This window comes from Malus domestica, chromosome 08 (assembly GCF_042453785.1).
Source record: "Malus domestica chromosome 08, GDT2T_hap1".
Taxonomy (NCBI): Eukaryota; Viridiplantae; Streptophyta; class Magnoliopsida; order Rosales; family Rosaceae; genus Malus; species Malus domestica.
Window position 1 is genome coordinate 30,341,972 of NC_091668.1, and position 23,117 is coordinate 30,365,088.

At 37.1% G+C, this 23,117-nt stretch overlaps 2 protein-coding genes across 8 annotated transcripts; both read right to left on the reverse strand.

The window, feature by feature from the left end:
- Nucleotides 1–39: 39 nt before the first annotated feature.
- Nucleotides 40–5,899, reverse strand: LOC103411049 (YTH domain-containing family protein 1-like). 6 transcript variants are annotated; one of them, XM_029106279.2, is made up of 10 exons: nt 5,227–5,690; nt 4,387–4,440; nt 3,854–3,915; nt 3,110–3,263; nt 2,310–2,374; nt 1,841–2,203; nt 1,146–1,661; nt 828–1,040; nt 503–676; nt 40–415 (listed from the first exon to the last, which is right to left on the reverse strand). In XM_029106279.2, exons 2-10 carry the CDS (start codon nt 4,412–4,414, stop codon nt 308–310), a joined length of 1,683 nt encoding a protein of 560 aa, XP_028962112.2. In that variant the 5' UTR covers nt 4,415–4,440; nt 5,227–5,690; the 3' UTR covers nt 40–307.
- Nucleotides 5,900–14,345: 8,446 nt separating this feature from the next.
- LOC103411051 (leucine-rich repeat receptor-like serine/threonine-protein kinase BAM3) lies at nt 14,346–19,863 on the reverse strand. 2 transcript variants are annotated; one of them, XM_008349699.4, is made up of 2 exons: nt 16,800–19,863; nt 14,346–14,891 (listed from the first exon to the last, which is right to left on the reverse strand). In XM_008349699.4, the coding sequence occupies exons 1-2, from the start codon at nt 19,372–19,374 to the stop codon at nt 14,467–14,469; spliced, it is 3,000 nt and encodes a 999-aa protein (XP_008347921.3). In that variant the 5' UTR covers nt 19,375–19,863; the 3' UTR covers nt 14,346–14,466. The 2 variants fall into 2 exon arrangements, with proteins under 2 accessions (XP_008347921.3, XP_028963250.2); XM_029107417.2 differs by lacking the exon at nt 14,346–14,891 and adding an exon at nt 15,219–15,416 and having other exon boundaries at nt 16,800–19,669.
- Between the last annotated feature and the right edge of the window lie 3,254 nt (nt 19,864–23,117).

Sequence of the window (23,117 nt, forward strand, 5' to 3'; positions counted from 1 at the left end):
TGCTTCCAAAAGTAAAAGCAAGGAACAACACAAACTCTATTGAAAAAAATCAAACTTTCATGATAGAACGAACAGAAAAACATGGATTTCTAGGACAACTTGCTCACAAGAAATTCAACTTAAAACTCAAACAGCAAAATAAGCCAACCACAAAAACTAAACTCACAAACCAGCTTTAGAATGAAAGATTGAAAACAAAAATATAGCTTAGAATTAAAGGGTAAAAAAAAGATCCTAAGAATCAAAACCTTCTAGACCTGAAGATTGAGGCTAACTCGTAAAATGCCTAATAGTAGCACCGCTCTCGTCACGGGCAGGCGTTGAGATTCATATTTTTCGTGAGCGAGATGAGAGAACCCATCCTCATCCCACCTGACTCAACATCAATGTTTCTCCCTCCAGCATTCATATGCTTCTGCAAAACGAGGTTAATGGAATTAGAAAAGTTCAGGGAAGCCGTATCTAAAAGTACAATGCATTAATCAAAGAAAATAAAACTTACAGTTATATCACCATTATCGTAATTTTCCATCTTCAAAGTTGCGGGTTTATTGCTCCTTTTGGCTTGCAGAGACTTCTCCCGATTTTCATAGAACGTAAAGTCATCTAGCAAAGATGTTTTAGCTGTGTAACTTTTAAAAATGTTCAGCATTTCCAAACCTTGCTTGTGTCCAATCTGAACATTATAATACATGTGAAAGAGTCTTAATTACAATCATGTCATAACAATGAAACAGAGAACATCCAATAGAGCAAACAAGGAAAATGAAGCTATAATGTGTCACGAAAAAATGCAGCTGCCCATGAGATCAAAAATAGAATAGTACCTCCTGAGTGTCCCGGGTAAAAGTTACTGGTCTGTTGTCATTGTTTTCCAGGATAATGTGCCGCAACTGAGGGTTCGGTATGTCCTTTATTACATGCCACTTTACTGGAAAGAATCCACTCCACTTGTCAACTTGCCAGAAATCCATATCTTTATTAAAATCTACCTGTCCAATCATCTCAGCTACACCAACAAACTGTCCACTTCCGTTTACCTGAGAACAATAATAAAAGTTTATTCTCAGTGCATGACCGGGCATACTACATAATGAAACTCTATACCCCAAAAATCAAGAGAAATTGCATATACCAAAACTCACCGAGAAGAAGAGAAAGATGGGATACTGAGTGTTTGTCTCTCTCAATTTCAACTCAGAATCATGAAATGCTGCATCCAATTTCTTATTGCCGTTGGGAGTGCTGGCCCAAACATCATATTTAATGGACTTATGGACATCATCTTCACTGTAAGACTTGATGACATAAAACTTCGCTTTTTCATAATCTGTCTGAAAATCTGGTAGGTTATATTTATCCCTACGAACAGTGATTCCTAGTTCTTCCTTCTCAATTGGTGAGTCTAATGGAGAACTCTTGTTGCGGGACCTTGGACCACGTGTCAACTCAGCTGAAGATTCAAAATCTTCATTCCTGTTATATTTTTCCCTTGACTTGAATCTATCATTTCCATTCAGAATTCTACCATTTGATTGGTAGTATGTTTGACCAGTAGGAGGAAACAAACCATATTTCTGGTTAGTATATGATGAGAATCTTCCTGCTGGTGGGTAGCCCTTCAAAAGACCCGCTGAAAAATCATTGCCCAGATGAGGAACCTATAGAATAAAATTTATACTAACAATTAGAAGGTTCTTGTTATACATCAGCAAATAAATATGGAAAGTTATAATGACGTGCAACACATAACATCCATTTGATGGCTCAAGCAAATGCCGGAATCTTTTCTAACACTTAGAAATTCCTGAACCAAAGTTGCAGAAATTCTTTTCCGAACCTTGTTTAATGACTTGCCAGGTTGTGTCTGAGGGAGAGGCTTGGAAAACTTGCTTGTAAGAGGGCCATTGGCTTTAGTCGATGTAAAACCATTTGACCTAGATAAAGCAGTTGACCCAGGTCCAGCCTTAACATTTCCAGAACCAGCATTTGCTGCAGTCGAGACGTCTCCACCAAATGTTGAGTCCCAAGAATAAGGCGCAGCTTCTGATCCATATGAAACAGGTGGTTGCATATATCCCGAGGAAGGATAATACTGCTGTTGGCCAACACCTTGCCCGTCCATTCCCATTAGAGTTCCCGGGGCATATGGGTTATAGCTGGGAAGGTAATACAGCATTGAACCATTGTCTGACTGAGCACCCTGGATCATCATCAAGGAAAATAATAAAATTACTGCATGCTCAATTAGAAGTGGTCACATTGATGAATAAATTCAAGCACCCAAGACCTGATTGAAACAGCCATACCGTATGCGAACTATTAGCGTGCATATAACCATGATCATCCATCTGCGTAAATGATCCAGTATATCCTGCACCTGCAAGAAATTCAAAATTTGAGTACCAAAATGGATCTAAGTTGAAGAAATAACAGGTACTTTCACTGAAGCACAATTTAGACAAACCAGACTATTAAACACAATTCTGAAAGTGTTCACGTTTTTTATTCCACGATTTGATAACAGGGTTGCATGTTTTGATAAAATATAAAGCTTCACTTCTTCAACAACATAAACTTTATTGTGGGTTTCATGTTTGAACTGTATACTTATGCTAATTGCCTAGTTGCAACCATTACAAATAACAAAACATCCAAAACAAAGATTCAGGAATCAAGCTCACTTAAAGAATAGACATTTACCGCTCTTCCTACAAATTTGTTTATTTTAGTGACAAGAATAGACAGATGGATTGCAGAACACGTAAGTTTTAGTACAGCAGCAAAGGTTTCCTTAAAAACAGATTGTATTCTTCAATGGTTATCGCCACTGTAAAATAATCAGAATGCAATAAAACTATACGTGCAAAAGATGATAACAACAAAGATCTTAAGTTGCTTACATGCATAAAGAAGAAATTCTTTCTTCCCAAGTAAGAAGTTACAATTGTAATATAATTAGAACCTCAAGTTAAGCACTCTATTGAAGTTAATTGATCAAAACTAATACAATTCGCCACTAAAAATTCCACTAAATTCACAGCTTTAGTAGAACTCTATTACACTAATAAATTCAGATCAATTACAAAGAACCATTTTGACATCTAACCTGGGTAATAATAATTGTAACAGCTAGTAGGTGGATAGTAAACACCATGCTCTCCAACCGAGACTTGATCGGTCTCACCTTTGATGCTAGAGGTGGCATCCAATAAAGCAGACATGGACTTTGAATCGGATGGTATTTCGCCTTTCCCAGAAACCTGGAAGAGAGATACATAGAGAAGAACAGAACTGAGAATATTATAGTCAAGACCGAACCTCAACACATTACCTAAAACATGACCCATGACCAAATAAATAAGCAAACAAACAAATAAAATGTAGAAAACAAAAGTACTTTTTTGAATGAGATAAAGCAATCCAATAAAAAGCTTACTAGAACACTTCGAGAAGATGGACAGCCAACAAAAATTGTTTAGAAAATTCACATAAGGCATACCAGAGATGCACCACAGAATCATGAAGAAACAACCTGACTAGTCCATTTAAGCCAACAATACATCAAACTTTTAGAACCAAACCTTTCCCACTGAAGTTATGCACTTCTCTATACAACAGAGAATGTTTTAGTGTTTTCAGCACCAAACATATAATCATCACAACCGGCAAATTCAAACTTTAAGGATACAATTAAAAACACACATGCTACATTGGTATTGGAAAAATCCAATCAAGACATTTGATGTTTGGGTTTTTTTTTTTTTGTGGGGGGGGGGGGGGGGGAAGAAGTAGGGACAGAAAGAGAAATCGTTAAAAATTGAAACATCATGAAAAGAAAGGTTTTACATACCACTTCTTGATCACTCAATCCAGTAACAGGATCTGCCTTCAGTACAGTGGATACAGGCTCTCCTGGAAACAGATTGTCAAGAAAAACATAAGATCTTTGCCCATGCAAGTATAAAAAAAAAGATAAACCTATTAACCCAAAAGAAAATTTTCAATTAGGTAGGCAAAAATTGAAATCAACCGGTCAATCATATTGAATAGAACTTCAAGCAAATCATCATAGACTTGCAAAGACAAGCTCAAGACGAGGGAAAAACAAGGGACTAAACAGAAAATAATTTCATAACGGCTATGCGAATCAAATACAACAACAGTGTCAAAATATAATTTCAATCCAACACAAACAATTCATGAAATTTTCTTCCATGACAGCACATACCTAAGGCTTTTCGAAAATAATTTGCTCCCAACACTTAATTGGATAATTTAAAACAAACCCAGAAATTCTTTAAACCTATAAAACCCTGCAAATATGATTGTCTACTAAAACTTCAAACAAATTCCACTAAAGGCTAAGAGTTGGTCAATAATTACCTTTCTCAATTTTCTTTTCGCCCGCCATTACCAATCTTTAAAACCCAATTCAGCCTAAAACCGAACAACAAAGACGAAAAAAAAAACAGAGAAGGAAAAAAGAATTAGGGTTAGTAAAAAGTAATACCACTACTATCTTCCTAGGGTTTATCAGCCTTAGCTGTGTGTGACCCCAACTGAATAAACTCTCCAATTAAATTAATTAATTAATTCTAATTAAAATTTCACTACGAAATTAACCCGTTTCTTTTCTTTTTATAACAAAATTTTACCAGTACACTAGGGATTATATTTCAAATGAGATTCATAAAATAAGAGGGGGCAATGTATGCAACAGGCGTACATTAGCAAAGCCATGAAATTAGGTACGCCTAAAAAAGATTCGATTTTGGCATTAGATTCCCTTTTCCCTTCTGATATGGACATGCGGGTCGTCTTCGTCTTCCCTTTTTCTTTCAAAAGAAAAAAATTCAGCGGAAAAATACGAGGACAAATAAATAAGAATTTTCAAAGGAAAATATCTCAGGATTTAAGATATTTTCCAGGAAATTTCCCTTTTTCCCAAGAAAATCTCTCTGGTTTCAACGATATTACAAGCAGAAAAATCCAAACAAACAATAATTTCCGGACAAAAAAAAAAGAAAAGAAAATCAAAGGGGGTTCATAGTCGAATTTCATGTAAAAACGCAAGAACTGAAAGATTAAAAGTTGAAATTTTAATTTAATTTTCACACAAAAACAAGCCGCTTCTACCAATCAAAACAACGAGCGAAGCGTTTCGAAGAACAAAATTTTGATTTAAATGAACAAAAAAGGATAAAGCTGAGAAGAGAAACGAACCTAAGAAACGCGGATCGAAACGAGTGAGGCCGATCTGCTGCAATAAAAGGCAGAACCGCTTCTGCAATTGGAATTCTAGAGAGAGAGAGAGAGAGAGAGAGAGGAGAGAGACGGAATTAAGTGAGACTAGTGTGTGAGTCGACTGCAGAAGGAGTGGGAGGGGAACCGGCACTGACGTACTGTGTGGTGTAAGCCCTTAAGAAACAAAGGAAGGATCGGAGGGTCAGGATTAGTTCCTAGTTTTTTGAAGAAGGTTTTGGGGCCGTTGGATTAGTGAGGTCAAAGTAGCGGGTGCCGACGTTTTGGGAATTGGGCTTTCTAATTAATTTCCCGTTTGGTGATTGTTTGGAGGGATTTGAAAATTTGTTTTTTCGGGTCGGTTTTATGAATTCACTTGGAGGGATTCTACTCCGCCCCATTTTTAGCAAGGACATGACTTTTCACCCTGGCCAGAGGCCCAGAGCAAACGTCTTGCCGGCGGCTACTTTGGCAACTACAACGAAGAAAGCAACGGAGTGGTCAATTTGACCAACGCACCGTTGCACAAAAATTACAAATCCGCAACAAGAAGTATACTACAATTGGATTGGTCACCATAAGTGGCACGCTACACTGACAGAGAGCCACAGGATCCAGACTATTTGAAAGGGAGTGAAGTTAAGAGGGTACGTGAAGTACCCTTGCTTTGGCTAAAGCCGCATCACACTAGGCCTCGAGGGAATTTTAGCACTCCAGTTGGGGGGTGGGTAGCGAAGGTTGTGGTGGGAATGGATTGTGAGTATGAGGTAGAGGGATGGGATGAGGGAGGGTGGTTGTTTGGGTTTGAAAAAGAATGGCATGAAGGTAGGGAGAGTGGAAATGTAAGGAAATGAAGACAATATAAAACGACGATAAATACCGGAAAAGTATGCCACTAACTCTCAAAACGACAACGAAAAACAATGTTTGTAGATGGAGCACAAGAAGGTGGGAGGTTTAGAGAGAATGAGGCGTTTATTATAAAACTAATTGACAATATGAGGAGTAATCCAACCTCTTATAAGCCCATGCAAGGTCTTTCCTCCCATCATCAATGTAGGACTCATTCTCAGCACACCCCTACGTATGGCGAATTTTCGAGCCTAACACGTGAACAACACAACAGGGTGACGTGGAGCGCGTATGGCCACATGTGGGACAACCTGCTTTGATACCATGAAGAAAGTTGGGGTTCCACCATAAAACCAATTGGCAATATGAGTAGCCCAACTTTTTATAAGCCCATGCAATATCTCTTCTCCCATCAATGTGGGACACATTCTCAATAGTTTTATCTTTATTTCCAGTGTTTATTATGCTTATTTCATATATGTCTCCTGTCTAATTGATGAACACATATTCCTTCACTTAACCATAAAATATAAGGGTGTCACTTAGTACTATGGCCTAGTGGTAATCCTCTTCACTTGTTAGTGAGAGGTTTTATGTTCGAATCTCGTGAATCACAAGTTCGATAGCAATTTATTCTCTCACCCCCTTAGTGTAATTATATCTTTGTTTCATCCTCACATAAAAAGGCTAGCTTTAATAAAATTGGAGATGACATTTGTTGATGCACAAAAGCAATGAAGATTTCGGAACAATGTAAAGTGTCAAGTTTATGACATTCGCTCGATTGTTTTGGTCACCTAGTGATGATAATATGTAAAGAGATAGAGATATGGAAGCAAACACAAGATGTATGTGGTTCACCCTAATCTGGCTACTTTCACGGAGTAGAGAAGTTCTCATTGATAGTGAAAGGTTTACTCAAATACATAAGTTTAAGCGTAATCATCATTAGTGAGTTCTAATGACTAGTTTAAGTACAATAATGACATTCCTCCTTAATTGTAAGAGAATGGTCTTCTTTTAAAGTTGAGGAAAGTATCCAGCTTTCGTTTGCAGTCAATGTGGGACTTTAAGAGCTTTACTTTGATGTTGACACGTGTTGTGATGTGATTGGCCTCCTAGGTGGAGAGAAACTCTTGTGCTTTGACAAGGGTGCCTCAGCATGAATCCCTAGTGGGTCCTTGAAGTTACGAAGTTGACCGGTGCTTGGTAGTTTCGCGATTAGTCAAGTATGGTACAAACAACATTGATAATCCAAAAAAGTATGTGCATTCTTCGTAAGTGTATTTGAATTTCTAAATTTAGAGAGTTTGAAGTGTACAATGACTTTTTTCAAGTACTAAAAACAACACGCAATAAAATTAGAGTAATGCTATGATGACTAAATTTGTAGATTAAATTAGTAAACTAAATGAGGTGTCACCAATAAAAAATGAGCACAATTATCAACAATTAAGTAATAATCTAATCACTAACTTTCATGTCATTTAGTTTACAAATTCAATCCCCCTAGCATTACTCATAAAATTAAATAGATGTAAATAGACTGCAATATTAACATTGTGAACCTCGATATAAAGGGGTATGTATCAATCAGGGCAGGCCCAGGCCCAGTGCTGGTAGGGCGACCGTCCGGGGCCCAAAATAATTGGGGGCACCAAAATTATTAGGGTAGTATATTTATATATATTTTCATAAGAGTATAAATTTATAAAATTTGGTTCAAAGACAGAGAAATTTAACTAGAACTAGTGGCTTTGTTGTTTGAAATTAATAAGTAGGTCTTGGGTTCAAAACATCATGTGTGCTTATTTACTTTTCAATTTTTACAATTTCTTTTCATAAGAGTATAAATATATAAAATTTGGCTAAATGATCAAGAAGTTTAATTAGAATTAATGGTTTTTGTTGTTTAAAATTAACGAGAGATCCTAAGTTCTAAATGCTAAGTGCATGTTTATTCTTTTCAATTTTTATGAATTTTTGTTTGGTTGTTAATTTATTTTTAATTAGTAGCTAGTAGCTATGTGGGTTGTTATTTTTAAACATTTGTTCTAATTCAGGTTTAATGACACATCTCGACCTGGATTGTCCACTAGGACTCCGAATCGGGTTATGCTAGGCGACACCTGGAAGGTGACAAAGCCATAAAGTGTAGTGATCTGGAATATGTGAATACATTTAAACCTAAAAGTGCCTAAATACGAGAGTGCGCTATGAGCGAAAATGAACCCATTTCACATGTGACGTCAGAGCATAAGTAAAGTACAGTAGAGTGGATTGAAAATCATACCATCAAAGGCAATCTCCAATACCAAGACTTGACATAAATCCTTGTCGATACGAAAACTCTGCTACTAGAATATATAGGAAAAAAAACAAAAGTGAGTTGGCCTAACAATAAAGTTTTAATAAAGGCATTCTAAACGATATAACCCATCGCTGTAATACCTGTATAGTTTCCAGGAAATCATACTATGTATAAATATGAAATCAAATGTAAATCAACTAGTAAATCCAGAAATATTCCAAATCACTACATATCGGCAACAACATAATAAAATCAGGTGCTAATCAATCTATGATAACCCACGAGTCGGAGTTGCCTAACGCAAGCCTAATGCAACCTATATGACTCATAAATCAATCTATGATAACACATGAGTCAGAGTTGCCTAATGCAACCTGTACGACTCATAAAGCAATATATGATAACACATGAGTCGGAGTTGCCTAATGCAACCCGTACGACTCATAGGCAACATGTACGATAATGTCAGAGTTGCCTATTATTGCAACTTGTACGACAGTGTCGGAATTGCATAAAACACTAATATAGCCATGTCATAACTCAATCATTTCAAATAACACCATAAACTCACCTGAACTTACATGTACGTCCCGTATTCACCTTAGCACTTCAAGGCATTCACAACAATTATATGTAGGTAATATGCATATGGTTATGCCATGATGCAATCTAAAACTTAACCATTTCATAGTATTTTAGAATATATAAATATATATATGACATGGCATAAAATGCACAAATCAATTTAAAATCGTTTGTGGAACTATCAATTATATATATATGATAAAGGAAAAGACCCACTCACCTGAAGTCCGCGCTGCAATTCTCTATCACGAATATCGATGCGTCACGAACCATCTTCGCCTAGAACAATTATCAAATAACATCTCAGAATTCCTATCAATATAACATGTAAATTACATAAAATACATCCCTAAGGACGTTCTAGAATGATTTGAAACTCGTTGACCAAAAGTCAACCGTCGGTCAAAAGTCGGTCAAAAGTCGGATGTAGGGTCCATAACCCTACGTAATTCAATCCGGAAGATCCATACCTTGGATTTCTGATCCGTAACTTCCAAAGATCCATATTAAGCTTTGAGAACAACATCCTAAGGTTTCAGAACGATCCAACGGTCGGATCTCCGCCAATTGCTAAAATTAAATGGCGGCTGAAGCTCTATTTTATGAACTAATAAATTCAATTCGGGCAAATCCGTACCCCGGCCAATCCATAACTTCCTATGGTCCTCAAATATTACATACTACAAAATATTAAAGTTTAGTGACAATCCAACGGTTGGATCGTCAATTCATGCAAGGACTATGTGGCAGCCAACTAGGTGGTCAACTATGAAACTACATTAAAACATTGTAATTTCACTAAACGGATGTCAAATATGGAATCGGGGCTTCAAAATTAGTCTAAGATGGTCAGGTGGGGTCTCGGCCCACGCACCGCCACACGCGCCGCTGCTCGTGGTGGCTGGCCGCCACGACTGACCGGAAAATTTCATTATTTCTAAAAATTCTCAAACTTCACATAAATGAAGATTTCAAAGAAAGGAACAACTTTCATACCTACCATGAAGTCCAAAAGTGGACGAAAGATGGTCAATTTTGCCCACAAAGCTGAAGGGTGCCTAAAACTTCCCAACGTCGATTCGTCGTTTACGGTGGTCCAACGGGGTCAAGGTTGGTTGGGATTTTCTCCTGGGATGATGGGCTACAAAGCCTAAGTGGTGGCATCGGCCATCGCTTTGCCGATTTATCGAAAAATTGAAAATAGTGGTTGTAGAATTGTTTTGATGCGTCGGATTTCGTGGCTTCGCCCCGCCACATGTGGTGGTTTATAAAGGTGGTTCTTGGTTGGATTTTGTAGGAGGAAATGAGAGCTTCAAGATGGAGGTGGTGGCGTTGAAAACCTCCACCGGAGTTGGCCGGAATCGGCCTTGGAAAATGGGAGGTCGCGGAGGTGTGGGTCGATGGGAAGGCTAGGAGCTTCCCTTTTTTTTTTTTTTTTTTTTTTTGGATTTCTGATTGGTCCTCCTTTCTTTTAATTGATTGGTCTCTTGTCCTTGTAACTGATTGGTCCCCCTTATTTGTGTTCAAAATCTGATTGGGCTTCTTCCTTGAAAAAGTTAAATTAATTTACAAACTAAAATATAAATAACTAAATTCAAACGTCTGTAACTATATTGTTATAATATGGACTCACAAACGGCTTTCGCCTATGCGTTTTTACCCATGAGTACAATGAGAATATAAATAACCAAATTCAAACGTCTGTAACTATACCGTTATAATCTGGACTCGCAAACGGCTTTCGCCTATGCGTTTTTACCCATGAGTACTACGAGGATACGCTAAAAGAATCAGTCCTACATCTCTCAAACCGATGGTCAACGAAAGTCAAAATTCTCCCCTCTAGGGGCATTTTCATAAATTCACGCTTTTAAAATTAATAAAAATGTAAAATTAAGGACGGGTTGTCATATTTAATCTTCAACAAAGAGTAATGTGTTGACCAAATTTTAGACCAAATATAAAAAAGTTTAAGTTAGTACCAATTTATTACTTATACATATCAATTAAAGACTAAAAAAACATCACTATTTTTTTAGTCCCATATTGACAAGGTTAGTAAAAAGGAAAAAACACCTCACGATTTATACAAAAACAATTTAAAAGCTCATATGGAAAACAAAAAACTCATATCTATCTATTTGTAAACCCAGAGTTTTTTTTTTTTGGTTTCCTTCTCACGTGTTTAGGCCCAAAATATTGGATTGAGCCGAGTTTAGAATTGTTCTCGGCCCAGAGGTCGTGTTTAGGAGTTAATGGGGGTCATCCAGTTTATGGGCCATATAGCCAAGGCCGGCCGTGTCCTATTAGGAATCCATAGGTGGTTGAATCCTGATACGAGAAGAAGTTTCGACAAGATAAGGATGTAGAAGTTTGGGATTGAATACAGCTTGATAAGGGGGTTGAGTTCAAAGTCCTAGTAGAAGTAGGAGTGGCCGAGATAAGGTTAGATCGGGGGAATGAGTTCTAATTCGAGTATGTTGTGATTCGGTTGGAAGCAGGTTGACTACTATAAATAGAGGGATGAAGACATCATTAAAACTCCTTTCAATTCAACACACAAACTGCCATGCGCAAACCCTCGCTTTCGCGAAACCTCTCAACAACCTTGAGATTTTTATTTTCCTTTTCCACTAACACATCTTCAGTTTGGATAAACAGCACTGTGAAGGCAACTGGTGACATCTTCAGTTTGGATAAATAGCACTGGAGCTGTAGAATTAGGCAACCGTGGAACACCTTCAGTTTGGATAAACAGCATTGAGTCGAGGCCGACTGGTTATCTATCCAAGTCTCGGTCGAGAAGGATTTTCGAATCCTTATTGGCAGAGGTCATCTCATAAGCCTTCTCGGCGAAGTGAGGTGTCACGAATTACTAGGCTTGGCACATTGAACGCAGAGTTGTTTATGATTGGTTATTCACAAAGAGGTTTTAGAGTTCAGCATTTTGACGGCCGAACCACTTCACAATCAAGACGTACATTTGTTTTGAGTACTTGTGCCCATATAGTCTGGTGTCGATTCGGTGTGTTTATACTTTAACGAATATAATCACTGTGACCGAGTCCGGCATCGACGATTTGTGAACTTCGCAGAACTAGTAGCCTTGTCTTCAGGCTCTAGAACCCGAAGGCCGAGAGTGTTCCTTCCTCAGCCGCAGTCGCAAGATCGAGAAGTCAGCCACGCGCTCAACGCAACATCAACATATTTTACTCCTCAGCCGACGAGTTGGCACCCCCTGCATACAACCGAAGAACGTAGTTAGCTTATTAGTTACTCGACCTGCGCGTCATGTAGGCTTGGTAGTTTTTAGGGTCAACATCACGATACAAAATAAATTAGTTTTTCTATGTTTCTAAATTATTAAGTTTGAAGTGTTTTTCTAAGTATAATTTTATCGATGTCTTATATGTGAAAACAAATAATTTTCTTATATAAAATGAGAGCACATTTTTTAGCGTCGCCTCGGGCCTCAAAAATCTTTAAACCAGCCCTCGTATCAGTATAAGAAGAAAAGCAAAATTAAGGAATATCACAACTTTCTTAGTGTTATTATCCCTCCTTTCCTAACTTTTTATTCGGTTGATATTAGGATAGAAAATAAATGGAGAGATTCATCACTCCTTTTCCACTTCGATCTCTAGTAAAGATTTTCTCTCATTTCATCTAGAGTGCTGATAAACCCACCTCGTTGTCTTATCTTCCGACCCCACTAGTTTATAAAAATTTTACTACCATTTTTACCCTTTTGTAAAATTACATCAAAAGACCTAGAAATATCTCCCTACCTAGGGATGGGCAATGGTTATGCAGGCGGGTAACTGCGGTTAATTTACCCATAACCGTTTATGCTCATACCCGCATAACCGTTTACTCGTTGGGTAATTGCCTAAACGGTTATACCCATACCCATAACCATTTATAAACGGTTAACCATACCCATTTAACCATAACCGTTTAATACCCGTTTACCCATTTATCCTTTTTAACCCGTTTATCTTCTGTTTTTTTACCATTACCTTTTTTTCACCCGTCTACATGTTTTTTAACAACTTGAAAATTAAAAAAAAATTGTCATAATTTATTTTTTTGGCAATTAAACACCGTTATAGTTACATTCATCATATATTTCCATATTTTAAGTTTTTAAGTCCTTATACCATTCCAATAATTGAAATAATAGTTTACGGATGATATTTTTAATTGTTACCAATGAAGGTAAATATAATATTTGCTAAGTATTATTGGGTTACAAAAATTGTTTAGAAGACATTTCTGTCAAAGCATTTATGTCAATTTCACGGTTACCCGTAAGGAATTTAAATTAATTTGGCCAATTCCTTGATGATGAGAATCATCATTCATGTAGTAGTGTTATTGAGAGAATGACCGATGAATTCCTTGCTAATTTATTGGATCGAGAATATGGTTTGTGTTAGTTTTACATATATAAAATAAATAGGTAAACGGTTATCCGTTTATAACCGTGGTTAATACCCATAACCGCCCATTTAAATTTAGCGGGTAAACGGTTATACCCATAACCGTTTATTTATCTAAACGGTTACCCATAACCGTAACCGTTTAATTTAAATGGGCGGGTAACCGCGGTTACCCATAACCAATGGGTATTTGCCCATCCCTATCCCTATCCATGCTCGCATCGCCGAGGAGGCCTACGCCGTCATGGCTCTCAAGAGCGTCCCCGCTGACATCTGATCCCAGGGTGACATCGCCCGAATGTCCTACCCCAAAGAGGGAAAGAGAGAGAGATCACAAACCACCACCGTCAAACCCATACGCTCTCGGTCACCAACAACCCCAACACCTCGTCGGGTCCCTTCGTCAATCTCAAACTGCTCCAAGAAAATCGAGTTCTCGGACCCACCGTCTTCCTCCACAATGTTGACGACGACGGCTGATGGTCTAGTTATTCCAGGTTGAGTCTCTCACGCAGTGGCCTAGTCTCAAGATCGTTCCATGGTTGTTTATTGTTTCGTTCAGATTTGTCATAAAGTTGGTATTAGGGGTTCGATAAACCTATCATCTTTTGATTTGAATGTTGTAGATGTAGATGGAATTTCGAGGAGAGAGCCTCTCATGTCCAATGGCGACTGCACATCCCAACGTTAATTAGCTTCAAATCGAGGCCGTTCGACTGATGATGCAGTTCGGATGAAAAAAAAATGGATTTAGATAATTTTAAGAATAATTGGGGTGGATTAGTAGGATTTTAGTTTTTTAATTTTTTATGATGGGTGAGATTATAATGTGGGGTGTAGAAATAGGACAATGAGGTGAATGTAGTAGCACTCTTGATCTATTTATATATGCCCTTCATAAATCTATTGAATAATCAAAAGAAGATTTTACTTTTCATATATAGCACGGCTAGCTACAACAAAATCAAGCCACATTAAGACCATATACTAATTAAGCTCCAAAAAATGAAGGAAAAAAATCATGGTTGTTTATTAAACCAAAATATCCTGTTTGAACTTGGGACATTTTCCGTCTTTTTCGACGTTCTTCGATTTCTGGGAATTGGCTAAAGACGAAGAGGACCGAAAGGATTCTGGAGAGTGACGAGGAAACTCCGATAGCATTTGAACGACTTCTCTCATCGTCGGCCTCTCAACACTGTTTTCTTGGATGCAAAGCATTGCAATGAAGAACATGTGCATTGCTTCATCTTTGGGCACAGATATAGTAAGCCTATGATCAACAATATTTGCAACATCCTCTTTCCGACAATTCGTTGCTTTCTTCGACCATTGCACTATGTCTACGCCTTCTCCAAACTCGCCTACCGGCCGCCGCCCCGTCAGAAGCTCTAACAGAACCACCCCGAAGCTATATACATCGCTTTTCTCGTCCACCCTCAGCGTGTATGCATACTCTGCAACACATGCATTCATATATACAAAAACATCAGTACCAAAACTCAGAAAGAAATAACCCTACAAAAGAAGGGCAAGGCCCAATTTTAATTGGTTTTTGGGTTTTCGATTTGAAGCTCAATATGTTTTCTTTTGTTCTAAAGAAGCCCAATAAATCGAAAGCAAAGCAAAAATTAGTTTAAAGACAAAAAAAAGAAAAAAAGAAAAAAAAAAGTGAATGGATTGATGCAAGTTGCAAGAGGAAGAACCGAGAAGAAAGCAAAGCAGCCAAGACTTTCCACGTCAGAAGAAACCCACTTTTGGTGCTCTAAAACAAAACAAAACAAGTGGCGGGGGTGGTGGCGGGGATGGTGGCCTATATGTATAAAAAAACATGTATCCATAAGTGTGTGTGTATATAATTAAAATGGACGTGCATGTCGGGTTGGCTTTCACGACAGTCAAGGCCTGTTGTGTTAGGCATCACTGTCAGACTTCTCTCCTGTGTTGTGTCACTGTCAAATTGACCTCACAGAATACCGATTCTGAAATCAAATCGAGAGAGAAGATAGTAATTAATTTACTATCCCGTAGCGTTTTGATTCACTAAAATAATTATATAAGAAATGGACCCCCACAATAATCTGAGTGGTCTGGCACAGAATTTGGGAGAGGAGAGGAGAGAGGCAGTTTGTGTGTTTTGTGGTTACCAAGAAAATTCCAAGTATAATGATATTGTTTGTTTCTTCTCTCTCTCTAACTGTAGACAGTGGACACAGATCACGGTGGTCTTCAGACATGTCAATTTTTAGCAAGTTCTCTTCTTTTTCTTTTGTGGTCAAGTGCAAGGAGATGTGTGTGTCATGGTATTTTCTAGGGTTTCGTGTGAACTGATACTGCATGCATAGTAGATCTTGGTGCATGGCTTATGGGAGGGACTTCAAGAAAGGCATTAGGAACTCAATTACCAAGTAAAGGTATGGGAAAACGAATCACACAACTCAAAATATCAATATATAAAAGAGCAATAAGAAAATAATAAACATTACTCATTTTTTTCTTCTACATACTATTGTTTAATCATAATCGTTATTTTTAATTAGTTTATTCAACTTGATTACTAGAAGTAAAGAAATGGTGTGTATGAAACTCAAGGGAATGTGTAAAAATCATATGCATATAAATACAGTAAACGAACTAAATTTTCTTTCTGACGTTAGAAGAGGTCTTACGATGCAACTCTCCTCCCTCTTTAATTAATTAAAAAAGGTAAGCTTAAGACTTTATGGTCTTCTTCAAGAACAGAATATATTTTTTTGGAAAACAAACAGAATATATTTTGCTTCATGTTGTGGAAATTGCAAATTTATAAAAACATTCCTAACACTTTAATTTAATGGACCCAAAAACTAATTCATACCTTAAATTCTCAACCAAGAACACAAACCTAATGGCTTACATGATTACACAGGTATGTATATTCCTTATGCTCATGATGAAGTCCAAAGCATAAAGGAAAAGAAAAGTTTGTCGCCTAACAAATCATGTTCAATTAAAGGAAGTGTTAAATTTAACAAAATGATTTTATAAATTAAAAAAAAAATTATATTTTTGACGCAAAATCAAGCATAATTCTAGAAATTTCTTACATTTTTTTCCTCAGATCGATCCATTAGCGTTGAAAACTGAGGGCAATGATTGTCTAATGATGTGACCCACAATTTTGACAGTAGCAGAAATTCACATATTGACTAACTTAACTGCCAAGTACCAACTTTGATCAACGCATCAATATATGAAATACACCGATACACTGAATTTGCATAGCTGGATTTTGAAAGGCGTTCGTTATACACAAACTACACAAAGCTTGGAATAAATTCAAAACTATTGTCAAATTGATAGGGAAGAAGAAACAATTAACATACCTGGTGCAATGTAGCCGTATGAGCCTGCAATTGCAGACATGCATTCAGAAGTTCCCCCATCCATCAAGAACTTGGCGAGCCCGAAATCTGCAACGTGCGCTTCGAAGCTCGAATTGAGCAAAATGTTGTTGGATTTCACGTCCCGGTGAAGAATCCATGGAGAACAATCATGGTGAAGGTAGCACAAGCCTTTGGCAGCTTCGATGGCAATTTTGTACCTCAAATTCCACCCCAAGAAACCTCCCTTCTTCCCATGCAGTGCTTCTCCCAAGCTTCCGTTTCTCATGTACTCGTAAACAAGCAGATTGGTCTCCTTGTTTGAACAAAATGCCAGCAGTCTCACAATGTTTCTATGTCGAATGTTGCCTAACGTCTGGATTTCGGCTCTGAAGCCATGATCGTGGCTGTTCGGTCCAAAACCAAGTAGCTTTTTCACAGCAATTTCAACCCCATTCGGCATTTTTCCGTGGTAAACAATCCCTGCTCCCCCTCTTCCAATCACGTTACCGTCTTTGACGCATTCAAGGATGTCAGCAATTGTGAATTCCAGCCTCTGGAATGCAGTCATTTTCCATGAATCGGTACCGTTCCTTTTGAATGATTTGGCCTTGAGGATAGCAGCCGCAGCAAACACCAACGAACATATTAGCAGGCCTAATGCGAAGATTAGCTTGAAATCCCCCGGAGGTTTTCGCGGTGTGCTTGTGATTGTGGTGAAGTTGCAAGGGTTGTTCAGGAGGGAGCCACAGAGATGGGGATTGCCCGCGAAAGCAGAGGCATTAAAGAAGGAAAATTGCCCTGATTCGGGTAGTTTTCCGGAGAAATCATTGAAGGAAAAATCAGCAATTGTGAGGCTCTTCATGGTTCCTATTGATTTGGGAATATTTTGGTTCAAGTGGTTTCTCGATATGTTCAAGTAATTCAGTATGTGAACCTTGGAAATTTCGGGTGGGATGGAGCCGGAGAGGTTGTTCTGGCTCATGTCAAGGTAAGTGAGATGAAAACAGTTTCCGATTTCCGGTGGGATTTCGCCAGAGAGTGAATTTCTGCTAAGATCAAGCTTTAGTGCTTGATGGAGTTGGCCTATTGAAGGTGGGATTGGACCGGAGAATTGATTTCCACTGAGTAGGAGGATTTGGAGGGAAGAGAAATTTGAAAGCGAGGAAGGTAAAGGACCGGATAGGAGATTGTTCGACAGATTAAGCTGGCCTAATTTCACTGGCTGCGACGAGCTATTAGCATTCTCCAACAGCATGCCAGATAGGTAATTGTTTTGCAACTCTGCTAAACTCAGCAGAGGCAAATAAATTAGGCCATTTGGTATGCTACCATTCAGGTAATTCTGCCCCAGCCTCACTCTAGTGAGACTAAAACATGTCCCCAAGCCTTGAGGGATTGGACCGAAAAGAAAGTTTTTCAAGAGAATTAGTATTCTCAGCTGATTGGATGAACACAAGTTTGGTGGGATTTTACCAGTGAGCTTGTTCGAGGACAAATCGAGCAACTGAAGCTTCCCATTCTGGCCAAGTTTCTGCGGGATGATCCCGGTGAAGTTGTTCATCCACAGCCCCAGTGTTTCCAAATTAGGCAAGTCCGCGACGTAGTCTGGAATCGAGCCATGCAATCTGTTCATGAAGAGGTTGAAAAGCTTGAGCTGTTTGAGATTGGAAAACTCAAATGGGATTTCCCCAGTAAGTGCATTGTTGGAGAGATCAAGATTGACCAAGTTTGTTAAGTTGCCTAGCTGCCTTGGAATTGTGCCTGAGAGAAGATTGATGTGCAAGTAAAGTGTGTTGAGCTCCTTCAAATTCCCCAGCTCGCGGGGAATTGGCCCATCCAATTCGCAGCTCGAGAGATCCATGTGAACCACATTGACCAATTTTCCAAACTCCTTTGGAATCCCACCTTCAAAAACATTGTAATATCCCAAGTAAAGCTTTCTCAAGTTAGTGAGGTTGCCCAACTCACCCGGAATTTCGCCACTGAGATCATTGCCGGCAAGTGACAAGTACTCCAAGCTGACTAAATTCCCATAAGATTTTGGGATTTTCCCACTGAAATAATTGCCTCCAAGCTCCAAAAACCTGAGCTTGTTCAAGCTCAAAATACCAAGTGGAAGAGAAGCACTGAAGTTGTTGTTGTAAGCATCAAAAACTTCCAAATTGGCAATGCCCGAGTAGTCCCAATCCAGTCCTCCACTGAATTGGTTGTTGGATATGTTGAGGAACTGAAGGCTTGTGAGATTGGCAATTGCAATGCTGCCTGTGAAGTTGTTTCCTGCAAGAGAAAGGTAGGTGAGGCGGTCGAGGCCTGAATTCAGTGGAGACACAGAGCCGGATAGACTGAAATCTGTCAAGTCCACTGCAACAACTCTTCCTCTATAGCACCGAATTCCGGCCCACGAACAAACTGACCGTGGAGACGAAGAATTCCAAGTGCTTAAGGCCAGTTCGGGGAATTGGAAGCCTTGCTTGAGAGTGACTAAAACATGAAAATCACTGACCAAGGAAGAAGCAAAACAAGATGTGCCAACAAAAGAGAAAAATGTCAAGACAATGAAAGGGAAGACCATCATGTACGTGTGTTTTTGTTTCCTGGAAAATATTCAAGAAAATTATTTTTGGAAGTATTCAAAGAGAAGATGGAGGGATTTAAGCATTTGAGATTTTCCGGGAAAGGAAGGGAAAGTAGGAGGAATCTGAGAAAAATGAAGTGAGCATGGGGTTAAGGAATCAAACATCTTCTTTCACGAAGAGTCTTCAAATACAAGGAAGAAGCTAAGCCTTTGCTTTTCTCCTTTTTCTCTCTTCATTTTCTTTGATCTTTTCTCTTCTCTCAGAGAAGAGAGGAAGAAGATTTAAATTCTGCTAAGCTATGAAACTTCTTTAGACAAAGCTAAGATGTAAAAAGCAGGAAAGGAGAGAAGAAGGTTTGTTGAGAACAATTGAAAAATAAGAGCCGTTGGATAACAAATTTAAAGTTAAGATTTGGGGAGGAGAGGTAAAGTTCATGAGATGATGCTCTCTCTTTCTTTATTCACATGACAAAAATGTCCTTTAGCTTTAATCAAAGGGGATGGATGTGCTAGCTCTTTATTGCTTTGAATGAGAGGCAGTGGTGATGGAGCTGCACTTTCAAATTCAATCATTGAAATTGGTTCCATTGTCTTCAAGCTTTTGTTAAATGACCATCAGCTGGTATCCTCAAAGCGCTGCAATCTATGACTGAAATCCGAGGTTATAGCAGTCAAGACATATGCACAAATTAAACCGATTGCAAACTTTTAATCGACAGTGAAACTGAAAGAACACTATCATGATTTATATTCAAATTATTGTCAGTCTAAAATTAGAAAGAATGTTTGGATAATAAATAACTTCGGTAATGATTTCCAGGAAGCAATATTAGAGTACCGCTAGCTAGCATGTTTTAATTGTTCTTCATGATTCATTTCATAAAATTCACGTTTACAGAAATTGTAAAGAAAGCATATAAACACTTATTAGATCGATCATGCATGGAGGACCCATCAAATAGTAATAACATATATATATATATATACATGATAGCAGCCATGCATTCTTGCCTCATCATGTTATGACAATCTGTAAGCATCGCAGTGTGCATATGCTTCATCAATCTGTATGCATATGGATAATGTTCTTTAATAATTGCATGTGGTTTAATATTCTAATGGATATGGTGTTGAATTTCTATTTATGCGCAGTGATGAATCTAGGATTCTAATATTTGGTGGTCCAAATATAAAAGCTAAAAAAAAAGGGTTATTTAGATATAGACCATTGCAACGCTTATTCCCTAGATAAAAACCCACCTAATTATAAACATCCAAATAAAACCCAAATTTGTAAAAGATTACCAAGTAAAAAAGTAATTGACCTATTATTACAAAATATTTACAACTTGTGTCACAATATTCAAATCAAATTAATAAATGTTATTACTCACCTTAATTATAATGAACAAATAATTATTTCACATACTATTACCCCTAACATATATATATATGGACACACATACGTCAAAAGTATATAGTACTACTATAAGTTCAATATATATATAATTTACCAATATGTACTACTATACATCTTACCTATATATGTAAATTTATGATTAGCAAATAATATATATTTTGTAGGTAAATTAATGAATCAAATAACATTCTTTTTTTTTTGTAGGTAACTTATTGTTCATATATTATTACATATATTTGACACATTTTATTATTATAAGATATGTACAAATAATAGGTAAATTAACTTTCGAATCAAATAACCTTGCATTATTTTGTAAGTAATTTAATTTTGAATCAAATAGCATTCTTTTGTTATGTAGGTATTTTATTTTGTATGTATCAATATCATATATATATTTGACACATTTGATCATGTAGGTAAATTATTTTGGTTGTATTTTGCATATATTGGGTTTGTTATATGTAGGTAAATTATTTTTCATGTATTCTTGGGTAAATTTTTTTTTTTAAGCAATCTAACATTTTAAAATTTTAATAGTAGGTGCACTATTTGAATCAAATGTTTTTATTTTTTGTAGGTCAATTATTTTACATGAATTTTACATATATATATATGTATGTATGTATATATGTGTATGTGAAATAATTTATCTACATTAATATGTAAAATATAATTTTATTGACTTAATTAAGCATGTATAATAACATATATTAGACATGTTTTATGTTATTATATATTAGGCAATGAATTTATAACGTTAGTGTTTTTTTTTTTTGTAAAATCATTAATTCTTCCTTACAATCTGCATGACATTAATTATGTACATCAAACATCCAAATAGGGTTTATCAATATAAAAAAAATATTCAAATAAGGGTACTTTAGGCATTCGGAATTTTTAAATGTGTAAAGTCAAACATCAGCAATGAATTTGTTGATGTGGAATCTAGTCAATGAGTTTTATTCATGTAAAAAACCTATGTCGGGTTTTATGTAGAGAAAATTAAGTTTTAAGGGCTAAAGTTATATTTTCAGAAAGAAAAAAAAGGAATTGTTATTGGCACTCTAAAAATCTCATTTTGCACTCAAAACATTCTATAATTTGAAAGAAAAATACACTTGTGAGAAGTGTAGAATGAGATTTTTTGAGTGCTAATAACAGTTCTAAAAAAAATTAGATGAAAATAACATTAAAAAGTTGAACGATAAACAACCAAATTTCATTCATAATCTTTACACAAACATTACAAGCTACAAAGACTATATAGTTGTCCACAATGAGATTTTATACTCTGAAAACATGTCATGGTAATTTCATAATCTTTTTCTCCTTCGTTAATCATTTGTAGAACCTCCACCTGCTGGTGTGCCGCTGCACTCTTCTTCTCCACCATATGCCCAAACTTGGGTGGTCCTCCAAGATCCTCATAGCCACTGGTTATGTACCTTCCAGTAGTCCCCAAACCTCCCGGGTCTGGTAATGCATCCGCCACTGTCTATGCATTTTGGGTTCGAAACTTTCTTATTTTCTAAATTATTGTAATAATTTTAAAACTCTCTCTCTAATAATAATAATCCAAAATAAACAAAATAAATTAGAAAAAACACCACAACTATAAGTTGAGCCTTAGAAAGTCAGTTTATTAAAATAAAATAAAAACTAAACTAAAAAAAAAAAGGAGGGGTAATTTCCCATGTAGAGTAATAAGTCGAGTCTTTTAATTGATCGTTCTTGAGCTGGAAACATGTCTGCTGCAACATGTGCAATGGGTTGTAAGAAGTAAAAGATGGTGATTATTAATATATGATTACCATGCTTGTTTAAATGATCAATATATAATTATGTTTGTTGTTTGAATAGGTTGCATGGAATAAGGAACCAGTGCAGTGGAAGCTTTTCTTGTGCAATGCAGCAGCAGCAGCTTTATTCCCTTCGATCTCCTTCCTTGCCATACACAGCCGGCCAGCCGGGACCAACTCTCTATGTAGTATGTAATATCGTAAGATCGATGGTGGTGGTATATTTAAGGGCTTTTTTAGAAGATGGAATAGTCTTAAAGAGAGGGCTCAAAAGTAAAAGCAGATATATAGACATGCATCATCTGCTTTTGATCTTCCACTTCAAAAGAAAAGCAAATTAATTAAAGAAGAAAAGAAAAGACTAATTTACTTTCTTTTTTTCTTTTGGTTTCTTAAACAACAAAATCCATGACTCGCCCGCCCACCCTTCTCCTCCAAATTTCACATGGAAAAGAGTGCTCTTGTATTAACTTGAAAAGACTCACTCACTCTCTCTCTCACTCAAAGAAAAATCCATGGCC

Excerpts from the sequence above, each read along its gene's own strand:
- LOC103411049 (XM_029106278.2), bottom strand. The coding sequence starts at position 4,414 with ATGGCGGGCGAAAAGAAAATTGAGAAAG. Across the intron at positions 677-827 it reads TTACCCGGGACACTCAGGAG|ATTGGACACAAGCAAGGTTT; the intron begins GTACTATTCTAT and ends TATAATGTTCAG. Across the intron at positions 416-502 it reads ACGATAATGGTGATATAACT|AAGCATATGAATGCTGGAGG; the intron begins GTAAGTTTTATT and ends CTCGTTTTGCAG.
- LOC103411051 (XM_008349699.4), bottom strand. The coding sequence starts at position 19,374 with ATGATGGTCTTCCCTTTCATTGTCTTGACATTTTTCTCTTTTGTTGGC. Across the intron at positions 14,892-16,799 it reads ATACGGCTACATTGCACCAG|AGTATGCATACACGCTGAGG; the intron begins GTATGTTAATTG and ends CATGTGTTGCAG.